At 36.2% G+C, this 13,189-nt stretch overlaps 2 protein-coding genes across 2 annotated transcripts; both read right to left on the bottom strand.

The window, feature by feature from the left end:
* Positions 1–7,227: 7,227 nt before the first annotated feature.
* On the bottom strand, positions 7,228–9,143 carry LOC104894111 (hypothetical protein). Its single transcript, XM_010680281.4, has 2 exons — positions 8,886–9,143; positions 7,228–7,828 (listed from the first exon to the last, which is right to left on the bottom strand). Exons 1-2 carry the CDS (start codon positions 9,021–9,023, stop codon positions 7,385–7,387), a joined length of 582 nt encoding a protein of 193 aa, XP_010678583.2. The 5' UTR covers positions 9,024–9,143; the 3' UTR covers positions 7,228–7,384.
* A 2,536-nt stretch (positions 9,144–11,679) lies between these two features.
* On the bottom strand, positions 11,680–12,707 carry LOC125497276 (uncharacterized). The gene has a single exon (XM_048643885.2). It carries the CDS (start codon positions 12,214–12,216, stop codon positions 11,866–11,868), a length of 351 nt encoding a protein of 116 aa, XP_048499842.1. The 5' UTR covers positions 12,217–12,707; the 3' UTR covers positions 11,680–11,865.
* Positions 12,708–13,189: the final 482 nt, after the last annotated feature.

The raw sequence follows: 13,189 nt of genomic DNA, 5'->3' as shown, positions 1-13,189 counted from the left end.
GGTCAACGGTTTCTGTCAAGACTTCGACAACTTTTTTTTTTTTTTTTTGGGTCCACCTACAACAAACACACAAAAAATACACCAAAGTGAGTAAACTTACTAAAAAAACAAAGACAAAAATCATAAAAATAATAATAAAAAAAAAACAAGAAGAGAGAAAATAGGTTAATGTTCGGGTTGCCTCCCGAGAAGCGCAAATTTAAGGTCTTGCATGACCGTTTAAGACTAGTAGATCGCTCATAATAGTTCAATGCTCTAAGAAGCTTATCATATGTTCCTGCAGACATCTCAGAGCATATTATATAAGAGTGAAAAGGAAAAATAAAAAAAATTAGTACTAAAAAATTACTAAAACTACAAAAAGAAAAATCAAAGGAAAAATTAAATTTACAAGAAGGAGAAAAAGAAAAATCGTTAGTCTTTTTACATGACTTAAAAGAAGAAAAAGAAACTAAATGTACATTATTTACGTTATCACGTGAGTCATTCAAAGGGGGAGAAAGAAGGAACGATGGAGGATATAATATAGGAGAAGAAGGAATAAGGTCAAATGGTTGTGAAAAGGGAACATGAGACTCAAAAACAGTATACGGTGTCGATAAAGACTCATAAATCACCTCACTCTCAACTTGACTTTCCTCCGAAGAGGAAATTTCAACCATGATTTCTTCCTCCTGCAAAACATCCATCACATTAGCACTTCTCTCAATCTTATCATCATCCAAATAGCTCTCATTAAAAATCCACCCCTCAGTATCATCATAAATAAATGGGTTGGGGTTAGAATTTTGAGCAGATTGACATTCAAATTGGAAAGAGGGGTCAAAACCATATACTGATGGTGGTGTCATGTAAGTTTGGGGTAAAAGAGCAGATGAAGACATCTCCCACTCATAAGTATCCCTAGCCAACCACACAATTAAATCCCAACAATAATCAGGTGATTGGAATAGAAATCCTCCATTACACATAGATTCTACCACCATCCTAGTTTCTTCATTTAACCCCTCATAAATCACTAGGCACATATCCCACAGTTCAATTTCATGATTAGGACCAATAAAATCACCAAGCCTATGATAATACTTCCAAAACACTTCATTCTCATACTGAGGAAAAGAAAAAATTGCTCTAGAATTACTACCATGCGCATGGGGTTCACATAACATATGAGGTAATTCAGGGGAACTCATGTAAAAATTGGGAGGATTTTGATATGATGCATCAAAACTGTAAACATGAGAATTCCATGAATTATTACTATGTTGCCTAGCAAAATAATTATCCCCATCATCAAAATACCATGACTCCATGATTCAAAAAAAAAAGAAAAAAAATAAAAATATTCACAAAAAGGAAAAAAAATAATATATACAATTTAGTTTCACCAACAATAAAAACTAAATAAAACAATACCGTCTCCCCGGCAACGGCGCCAAAATTTGATAGGTTGTCGTACATCTGTCAAAAATAATTCCTGCAAAACCTTCTAACAATGTAGTAGGGTAAGTAGGGTCGAATCCACAGAGAGATGGTCATTTTAATCTAGTTTATAAGGTATAGAGAAACTAAACAAGATCAAGAATAAGAATAGTAAAGTTCTAAACTAATCAAATTACGAAAATCAAACTAAAAAGATCTAGGGCAATGGTTCACCATGTTTATAACTATAATCTATCAAATATCATCAATGGTTCAATGAATCAGATATCTAGAGCACAGGTCAATCCTTGGTCAGGCATTAACGCTCTCAAATCAACATATGCTAGTACGGTCGCTCAACATAATCAGATTTGCTAATTGTAGGTAAGCCTGTAAAGAGTACTATCTCTCGATCTATGACTCGATATTAACAATATTTAATCAGACAAGTGATCAGATTGCAAGATTAACAATAAAACACTAATCAATTAGAGAAATCAATAATTAATCAAACAATGAATAAATATAAATCAAATCATAGCATATAAACATGGATTCCCAAAACCCTATAAATAAAAACTACTCTATCATGAAATAAATAATGAAATCTAAATCTACAAGGAAAAGCATAATTAAAGAAATCAAGGAAAGAAACTAAAAGAAATCATGAATTAATGAAGGATAAAAATTAGGGTTTACAACTAAAACTAGAGAGAAAGAGAGAAAACTAAACTAAACCCTAAAACTAAAAATAACGTGAAAGGGGAGAGAGAGAAAAAAAGAATGAAAAACCCATCTAAATAATATCTTTTAACCTAATATGACTAGGAAAGTAATTTACAAGATAAGGAAAGTCTTAAATAAATCATTAATAGGCGGATTAATGATCCGCGCGTACGCGTGGCAGATCCCAGCAGAAACAGTGCAATCTTCTGAAAGGCATAACTCCTTGACTAAAAGTCTCCTCGCGGCGTGCCTATCGTGAAAGCTCTTCAAGTCTAGTTTCCAAATCTGCTGGAATCACTGGATTTTAAGAATCACATCAAAAGTTATGATCAGAAGAGTAGACGTGACTCCTTTTCCACATTTCTTCTAATGATTTTCCGCTTCGTTTTTGCTCAAACTCGTACTATGACATATCCATACGATCCTTATTCATTGTAGCTCCTTTCCAAGTGCTCCTAATCCTCAAGCTTAGCTAATCATACTCCAAATACGTTATCAATGCCTGAAATTCATCAAAAACAAGAAAACATACCGAATAGGAGTAGAAAAGCATAACTTAAGAATATAATGCAACAATGAACCTAAATATAAAACTAAATGCTCTAAAATGCAACCTAAATGCACCTAAAAACTATATATAAATATGACTTATCAACGGCACAACGTTTAAGTTTTCTGAGCAACACCAATGCGCTGGTGGCAGCGAGAATCAGGACACCACTAAAACAGCTTCAGATTTCAGCGAGTTGGGTCGAGGGAAAAGGGAAAAAATACCCACGCGAGGCCGAGATGGTGTTGTGGCCACAAAGGGGGTTTCGGATGTGTCCAGTTACGGGGCTAGAAGTGGAGACAACGGGACTACCAAAAGGGGTGCTATATCAAAGCATCCAAAGCCGACCATCAATTCCTAAAAATATGTCAGTTATTTTTTGGAATGCGAGAGGCATTGCTAGACCCTCGTTTAAAACCAATTTTCGCCACCTTATGAACTATCATAATCCGGATATAGCAATTATAGTTGAAACATGGGTTAGTCGTGAGCACACGACAAATATTGTGTCGAGCCTCCCTTTGAAATCGTGGTATCTAGTTGAGCCAGTGGGATTTGTGGGCGGCATTCTACTCCTGTGGAACCCCGAGAGGGTCACTATTCATTTCACAGGAGCGACTGCTCAAGGAGTTCACGGGTTAGTGGAGGTACAAAATCTCTCTTCATCCTTTTTATTATCTGCTATTTACGCTAGTCCTAAGTTTGAAGCTAGAAAATTGTTGTGGAATGAATGATGTGTCATGGGTAGGACGATTAGTGTCCCGTGGGTAGTACTAGGGGATTTTAATGAAGTTGTTTGTCAAACGGATAAATTTGGGGGTAGACCTATTAATAGGAAACGGGCGGAGCTCTTTGCACGTACCATGGATGAGTGTAAGTTGGTTGACTTGGGCTTTTATGGCCCGAAGTACACTTGGACGAATAAGAGGAAAACTAAACCTATATTTGAGAGATTGGATCGTGGATGGGGAAATCTGGATTGGATTACCACCTTCCCAAATACTTCTTTTTGGCATCTAACTAGGATCACATCAGATCACTGCCATGTTTTGTTAGAATTAGACCACAAGACTCCACCACATGGACCTAAACCTTTTCGTTTTGAGCCTATGTGGCTCTTGGATTCTTCTTTCTATCAGTTCGTGGCCTCGGAGTAGGGGAAAATTAGAGGGAAGGGTCCGCTTAGTGAAGACTTAGTTACCTTATGTCAGGCTATGACCCAATGGAACAAGAACACCTTTGGGAATATCTATCAAAGGAAGAATAGAGCGAATGCGAGGCTAAAAGGAACCCAGTTAGCACTAGCTAATAACCCTTCATCCCAATTCTTATTTAGGTTAGAATCGGAATTACAAGAGGAGTTGTTGAATATTCTAAACCAAGAAGAAGCTTTGTGGTTTGCTAAGAGTAGAGTAGAAAGACTGCAGGAGGGGGATAGGAATACCAAGTACTTCCATAGAAGTGTTCTGATGAACCGCCAGTCAAGTAGGATTCTTTCCATTAGGGACCAAGTAGGAAATGTGTTGACAGACCCAGGGGACATTAGAGAGCATATTTCGGACTTTTTCCTTAAGTTATACTCGTCGGAAAAAATTGAAAGTTTGTGGACCCACAAAGCGCATGAGGTTTCTATATGGTTAGATCACCCTTTACCCATTATAGAAGTCAAGGAAGCCCTATTTAGTATGCATCCAAATAAGGCTCCAGGACCGGACGGTCTGCACCCGATTTTCTTCCAAAGGACTTGGGGTATTCTAGGTCAAGATATTTGGGAAACCTTAAATAGTTGGTTTAGGGAAGGGAGTGTTCCGGAACATCTTTGTGAAGCTACAATATGCCTTATCCCCAAACAATACCCCCCGGAGACTGTTAGACATCTGAGACTTATAAGTCTATGCAATACCTTGTATAAGGTGTTAACCAAAGTACTTGTGAATCGCTTAAAACCCTTTATGAACGACCTCATAGCGCCAAATCAGAATAGCTTCACCAAGGGTAGACCGCCCGATATTAATTTGGTAGTGGCCTCCGAGGTTCTACATTCCATGTCCAAGAAAAAGGGCCATGTAGGGTGGTTTGCTTTAAAGATAGACTTGGAAAAAGCTTATGATAGGTTGGAATGGAGCTTTATTAGAGATTGTCTGTTTAGCCATGGTATTGATGAAAAAACATCCGGCTAATCATGGACTGCATAGCCAAGGCTTCATCTTCTATTCTCATAAACGGAAGGAAAGGGCCCAACTTCAAACACTCTCGGGGCTTGAGACAAGGAGATCCCATGTCCCCTTACCTGTTTAACCTATGTCTTGAGCATCTAACCCTTTTGATCAACGAAGCTTGTAGTAGGAAGTTATGGACGCCTTTTTGGGTGGGGAGGAAGCGGGTACCGATTTCACACCTTATGTTTGCAGATGACCTGCTTTTGTTTGGAAGAGTAGATGAGAATACAGCCTTTACGGTTAGGGAGGTCTTGAATGTGTTCTGTCAAAAGTCGGGCCAAAAGATTAATGATGATAAGAGTAGACTAGTCTTCTCGTTTAACACTACTGAGGAAGATAAGAGCCTATTTCAGGATACCCTAAACATACGAGAATCTGTTGACTTGGGCTTCTATCTGGGCCTTCCCATTTCTCATAAACGCCCATCTAGAGCTCAAGTCCAGTTTGTTGTGGACAAGGTTAGAAACAAGTTGGCAAAATGGAAAACTACCTTTTTGAACAAAGCGGGGAGACTATGTTTGGTTCAATCGACCCTAGCAACAATAGCATCGTACTACATGCAGGCCACTCACCTGCCTAAGGCTTCTTTGGACGACATAGATAGGATCTGTAATAACTTCTTATGGGGAGACACAGAGGAGAAAAAATGTTTGCATTTAGTAAATAGGGAGACCACCTTCCTTCCCAAGGATAAAGGGGGGCTGGGGATAAGAAACCAGATGGCTCTGAACCAGGCATCCATGGCAAAGTTGGGGTGGAAAATGTGCCATGGTGAATCTACCCTGGCCAAGGAGTGTATATTTTTGAAATATGTTCATAACAATCATGTTACGAGTTTTAAGTATGGGTCTCATGTGTGGAAAGGAATCGGGAAAGGGTGGGACTTACTATCCAGAAACAGTTCTTGGGTCATTGGGAATGGGGAAGGAATTAGGGTGTGGTTTGACAACTGGGTGGGTGTTGGACCGCTGAGAGAGTTGGTTATGGGCCCCCTCACTGAGACTGAATGTAATTTAACACTTAGGGACCTCACTACCAACGGGTCTTGGAATCTTCAACCACTATCGATCTCCCTCCCAGATGTAATTGTGGACCGTATTCATTCAATAACCCCCCCGCAGAACCTCCTCACTGATGCACCGGTGTCAAATTTCGTTAATGCAACAGGTTTCTCCCTAGCAATGGCCTATCAAGAGAGTCTCCTGCAAAACCCCAATGTAATCAAACCTTTACCGTCCAAGATAAGTTTGATTTGGAAAGCTTAAACCCCTCCCAAGCTGAAATTCTTCCTTTGGTTGGTATGGCGTGACCGTTTACCTCATAACTTACTCCTCTATATCCGACATATTCTCCCATCTCCAATGTGTCCTCGGTGTGTAAATTTCACGGAAGATGGAATTCATGTTTTGCGGGACTGTCAATTGTCGGCTCCAGTATGGACCCTTGCTGACCTCGACGCCGAGGTTAGAGAGGGAGATATCCAAACATGGATAACACGGAATCTTGAATCTACGAGGGCACTACATGGCCTACCATGGAAAGTGTTGTTTCCCTGGATATGTTTTGAGGTCTGGAAAGCTAGAAACTTGCTAGTTTTCGAGGGTAAAGATATACCCACTCCCCAAGAAACCATGATACAGGCAAAAAGACAAGCTTGGGAGTTTTTAAAGGCTTGTAAGTACAAACCCCTGACGGACCTACCTACGGACCAACCCAATTTACAACCCTTGTTTTTATCCTCCCCGTCACAACTCTTTGTAGCTCCTAATAATAGCTTTATGATTCATACCGATGCCTCGTTCCATGATCCTCTCTCTCAAATTGGTATTGGTGGCCTAATTAGAGACTCTAAGGGTACTTGGGTATTGGGCTTTTGCAAAAAATCTTACACTCTAAATGTAGTACTTGCGGAATTATTGGGGATAAGAGAAGGGTTACAACATGTTGTACGACAGAATATTACACATTGTTACTGTTTTTCTGATAGTCTACATGCTATTAGCTTGCTTACGCGTCGTCAATCAGTGGTGGACATCTACACTAACATTGTATCTGAGTGCAGGGAGCTCCTATTAAAGATCAGGGAAGTCCAAGTCAAGCATCTACCTAAAACACAAAACAAGGTTGCGGATCGATTGGCAAAGGAAGCTTTAAAGTTTGATGATTGCATGAATGTAACAAAGTTTTTTAGCACGCCACCCCTTTGTTGCATGAATGAGTACATCTCGGATTGTAATAACTTTATTTCGGGATTGTTTTAGTTAATTTGATGTTCCTTTGTTCCACAAAAAAAAAAAATATAGATTCAAGTATTCAACCCATAATTGTCAGGATTCCTACTCTTTGTTTACAATATGCAGATTAAATGCACAAAATGTCTTAGACAAAAACATGTTTTTCCAGTGTCACACCCACACCTTCAGCCACTAACATGTACACAGAGACGACTTACAAACCCAATTCCTTATCAATCAGCCTCCTGTAACCCGTCCAACACCACAGACCCAACGAACAAACCGGCAGCCCCAACAACAAAACTGCCAGCAACCACCGCTTGTGCCGCCACAAGGCCAGCTGAGTCATCAGGAATGAGAACAACTGCTAAGATAGCTGCTACTAGGAAGGGCAATGCTGCGGATGCCAAGACTGAGGGAGATAAACTAGCGAATGTCTCTAATAAACTCAACAATCCCAACTCCTCTGCCTTGGAAAACACCCCTAATTTCTCAATGGAAGAGAGTGTGAATCCAAGCTTCTCTGCTCTTGATAGTAGCCCAGATTTCTCAACATTGCTCAGAATTTTTCTTTTCTCCAACTTCTTGAACACGTCTACTTCAACCTGTTCACTCCCTTCGAAGAACAGTCCTGCTCCAAACCATTGTTTTTTCCATCCTGGGTCATACTTATTCACCTGTTCAAAGGAGAAAATTACAAATATTAATCGTAGCTATTTATAATGTACAAGAACATGTTACTACTACTTACTAACTATGGAATGGAAATTGGGGTTTTAGAGGTCTAAAGCATATTTAACATAGGACTTTTTTTTTTCCTATATGTATTTTTGGGTAGTATTGTAGTGCATATGAGGTTCAATCTCAAATCTTCCTTCACCTATGCTACTCGGATGAGTTTGTCTTGTAAGATACCGCCTACTTTTAAATTAAAATTATATGATAAACCCAATATTAAAGAGAGAATTAGCTCAATAGTGACCGGGTTAATTTCTTTCAGTGACTAGTTTAATCCATTTAATGACTTGGTCTAATTATATATTAAAATTAGACCGTTTCTTTTAATAATTTTTGTACTCGGATTCGTGTCGGACAACGACAAGTGTTCAAAACTTCAAATATCTAACTTGGTAATTTTTATGAGGATTCTGGCCCAGACTGATGTGTCAAAACGTATATGCACTTTAGGAGTACTGGAAATTCGACATGGCTTGAAGAGATAAAATTAAGAATACGAGTAACATATATCTTCTCTATCAAGTGGCAATTTTATAAACTAACACTCAATCTTATGAGGATAGCTAAAATTTGCATATCAAGCAGCATTTTTATAATCCTTTTTCAAGGAAAAACTTAATTGTAAAAATGCATTAAACATCAATCCACTTTCACTTCTCATGCCAATTTAAAACTATAAACACTAGTATATTTGATTATGTATTTAGAATTATTATAAAAAGTAGTTATTTAGGTAATATTAAGACGAATCTAACAAGATTTCACATCACTATATTTTTTCTTATGTGTAAATCACAAACATAAGTCAAAGTGAAAATTGTGAATAGTGAAAAATGTCGAATGGGGAGGATCTTTAGGAACAGGAGGTAGTACACTCGTAAATGTTGAAGAGGACCGTCTCATAAAATTACGGGCTCTGTGCTAAATTAATCAATGGTTTCCTGCAAAACATGAATTTACATAATATAAGTATAGGAATGGGGTTTGGGGATGTACCTTCTTTTGGGATGCCATAGCAATGATTCTTGGAGAAGTTGAAGAATGGGATAATTGGGGTTTAGCGGGAAAGAGGCAACCATGCTGCTCAATCTTTCCAAAATTAACAGTTGAAGCAGCAGCAGTTATTGCTGCCATTCTTGTCTGAGAAATTGGTTGCCGGATCTTTCTCCGCTTATTTATTTATTTATTTCTGATTTTGAGTGTTGTGGTTTGGTTTCTCCCACACAATGTAATCTTTGTTTGATATCACCATACCAGCCGTTCATGTTCAAGGAGGCCAATCTCTTTTTTCTATTCTTCAACTACATGTGGCATATTGTCATTGGTTCTTGCATAAAGTGGAAATTATTTTTTCTAAATGACTAAGGTGGTTCTGTTGGACAGAAGCCAACCAGGAGATGTTATTTTAGCCTCAATGGAACTAAGGGCCTGTTCTCTTCGGCATAAAACAGCTGAACTGAACTGAACTGAACTGAATTGAACTGAACTGAACTGAATTGAACTGAACTGAATTGAACTGAACTGAACTTAATTGAACTGAACTGATCTGAACTGAACTGAACTGAACTGAATTGAACTGAACTGAACTGAAATGAATAGTGATATGTGAGAGTAAAAGTATTGTCAAGAGCTGAACTGAACTGAACTGAACTGGTCTGAACTGAACTGAACTGAACTGAATTGAACTGAACTGAACTGAATTGAACTGAACTGAACTGAATTGAACTGAACTGAACTGAATTGAACTGAACTGAACTGAAAATAAGCTGGGGAGAACAGGCCCTAAATTGCAGGCCGAAAGTAGTTGAACCGAATTGAAGTGAAACGAACGAAATTGAGTTAAAATTGTAAGAGAAAAGTAGTTGAATTGAAACAAATTAAAACAAGTTGAATTGAAACTATGTCCAAAAGAACATGACTTGAATTAAACTGAATTTAATTCAATTAAGTATCTTGAAATGAACTGAATTTAATTTAATTAAGTGTAATCAACTGAATTGAACTTAATTTAATTAAATTTAATTTTATTTAAGTGTACTGAACTGAACTTAATTTAATTTAAGGCCCTAATTTTTTTAAATTGAATTAATGAAAATTTAGTTAAGTTCATTCAGTCTAAAAGAAAAGGGTTTAAGTGTAAATAAGTGTAAGGGTGTTCATTTCGGATATTCGAAAATTATGGATTAGGAAAAATGCGATACGAATCCGATCCAAAAAAATCAGACATCAGAAATTTCGGATCGGATATTCGAAAACTAAAAAATTGAAATATTAAAAGGAAAATTTCATAAAATAAGTTTTAGATTGGATCGGATCACCGGATATTTCGGATATCCAGCCTTGAAACATATATTTTCGGATAGGATATCCGAAAAAATCTTTATCCCATTCGAAAAAATTTCGGATATGCGATCCGAAAACTAAAAAATCGGATCGGATCGACTCGATTATATATTTTTGTAAATCCCTACATAAGTGTATTGTGCTGGACTGGAAATCTGAGCACAATTTGAAAAATAGTGATAATTGAATAATAATAATAATAATAATAATAATAATAATAATAATAATAATAATAATAATAATAATAATAATAATAATAATAATAATAATAATAAGAATAAGAATAAGAATAATAAGAATAATAAGAATAAAATAATAATAATAATAATAATAATAATAATAATAATAATAATAATAGAATTTCAGTATATAACAATAATATCAAAACATTTCATCATCATAAATTTTTATTATTTTAGAGAATATAGACTTATTATTGGAAGCAGATAAATTGTGTTTTGCAATTTCAACATTTTTATATTTTTGAGAAAAAAAATGAAAAATGAGTCTATGATCATATTTGGGGTGGGTCTGGGCCCGGCGCCATTGAACTCGTAGCTGAACATGACATAACAACATTTAGACCCAAACCCATTAGGTCTAAATACTTGGACCCAAATCCTAGAATGAGGTGGGTCCAACATGATATGGATCGGGACTTGGACCACTGCCATCCCTACATATACCCTTGAGTAAATTTTTGTAATGGTATCCTTGAGTAATTTTATTTTCACAAATTTAACTTCTTAAAATTTATCATATACTACTAAATTTCTATAAAATTTGTTATATGTACTTAATGACGAACGATCGTTAACTATTTTAGTCACTAGCCCCTAATCATGTTACTAAATCCTAATTGTCCTCTATTGGACCCATTAATATTCATTGACTGCCAATAAAACACCACCGACACCTACGACCCTTTTATTTGTCTTTATCCATAACTCTCTCCTTCCTTTTTTAGTCATAAGTGGTGTTTTGATGGTGGTATATTAGGGTAAATGGGTGAAGTAGAATTTAATTATGATATGGTAATGAAATCAAGGGTTTATGATAAATTGATAATTGATAATCATTAAGGATATATGGTGAATTTCAGCAACTTAATATTGAAGGATATATATGGTGAATTTTGAAAAGTTGATTGATATATGGTGAACAATACAAATTATTCACGACTAAATGGTGAAAAAATTGTATCAATAATAATAGTCATCTGGTGTTGTTGGTTTTATTTATCTCTCAAGCGTTATGTTCAATTTACTTGTACAATTGTACCTATCTACATTATCGATCTTCCCATACATGTATTAATAATTTCACCCCATTACAACCTTAGCAATTCTTATTAGGAACCCAGCTTTGCATTGCGATTATCTCAATTTTTCCAATTACTTTCTCACATTGCACCATCAACTAATAGTATGACGCGTTGTTCCATATAAGAATTTGTATGGTATCATAATTGATTAATTGTCACTAAAAAATTATGTACAGTACATCAATAAATTGCTACAAGTACTGTCTAAGTCTTGTGACTAAATATACAACTCACCCTTTGTCTAATGGCTAATAGGGAGATTTTGATGAATGAATTAAACTTGTGGGTTTTGAAGTAACTCATTTGAACTTATTCTTGTTTAACAATAGATTCAGCTTCCTTATTTGGGTTAGTAGCTGCAGTTTTTTCAGCTTCTTCAATGGATTTCAAGATCTCTTCTTTCTTGATTGCCAAATCACGCATCTTAATCTCAATTTTCTCCAACTTTTGCTTGAGTTTTGATGGATCATTCTTATCTTCAGGGTTTTTCTTCTTCTTCTCTTTTCCACCACTCTTTTCTTTGTCTTCTTTATTATCACCTCCTTCACCCTTTTCTTTGTCTTTCTTCTTCTTGTCCTTAACTTTCTCTTCTCCTTTGTCACCTTCTTTTCCCTCCCCATCCTTGTGCTTTTGCTTAACCTCCTCTTCTGTTCCTCCCATGATATATAACAAATATGAACTAATATATATTTTTGGAATTTCTTTTTTTATATGTTATTTATTTCATTTGAAAATCATAAAATGGTACATGTTTATGTATTCAATTTATCTCTATTATTGGTTAATAGTTTTTGTAACCTTGCATGAAATGCTAAATAATTAATGGCCCTAAAAGAAGTGTTTGTCCCGGAAAATGTTAATGCCCATTATTTTTCTTGTAACATTTGTGGTATGCAATTTGTTTAACCTAAAACTTATTAAGGTACTTTTGTGGTAATGCCAATTAGGAGCTCCAACCTGCAACTCTGCTGGAAGATATTTTTGACATTTTCATTTTGGGAGTTTTCCTTTGTTTAGTCTTTTATATTTGTCTATATAACTTTTTAATTGTTATGCAAAATATTGTACAACGGTGAAACACGAACACTAACAGCGTGTTTTGTTCGTTTTTTAGTAACGTAAAGGAAGAGAAGAGAATTGCACAAAAGACAAAAGAAGAGAAAAGAAAGGAAAAAAAATCTTAGAGCAACTCCAATGGTTGCTCTTAGGTCCTAGCTTGCAATTTTCCAAAAGTTAGAGCTACTAGCTCTATTGTTGGAGAGAAAACAAGCGTGTTGCTTTGTGAAGCCAAGTAGCTCCACAAAGCTACTTGCTTTGTCAATTTTTTGTGGGCCTCACTTTCACTTTACTATTTCACATTTAAAATTATTGTATGGTGATAACATGTGGGACCTACAAAAACTACAAGTGGTTGTAGTTTTCTAATGGAAAAAGTTGTAGCTTAGGAATGTTGTAGTTTGGAAATCTAATGTGGCACACTAAGCTACAAGTAGTTGTAGCTTGCCATTGTGGGTGCTCTTAGTTTCACATGTTTGGTTTAACTTTTCTTTTTCCTTCCACATCCCATCTACCTAATAATTAAGTTGTAATGTTTTAAAATAAGATCCTTGAATTTGGACCTATAGTTTTTCAA

This window comes from Beta vulgaris, chromosome 5, assembly GCF_026745355.1.
Source record: "Beta vulgaris subsp. vulgaris cultivar EL10 chromosome 5, EL10.2, whole genome shotgun sequence".
Taxonomy (NCBI): domain Eukaryota; kingdom Viridiplantae; phylum Streptophyta; class Magnoliopsida; order Caryophyllales; family Amaranthaceae; genus Beta; species Beta vulgaris.
Note: the sequence above shows the minus strand (reverse complement) of the source record. Positions and strands in the feature narration are given on the sequence as shown.

Excerpts from the sequence above, each read along its gene's own strand:
- LOC104894111 (XM_010680281.4), bottom strand. The coding sequence starts at position 9,023 with ATGGCAGCAATAACTGCTGCTGCTTCAACTGTTAATTTTGGAAAGATT. Across the intron at positions 7,829-8,885 it reads CTATGGCATCCCAAAAGAAG|GTGAATAAGTATGACCCAGG; the intron begins GTACATCCCCAA and ends TCCTTTGAACAG.
- LOC125497276 (XM_048643885.2), bottom strand. The coding sequence starts at position 12,216 with ATGGGAGGAACAGAAGAGGAGGTTAAGCAAAAGCACAAGGATGGGGAG.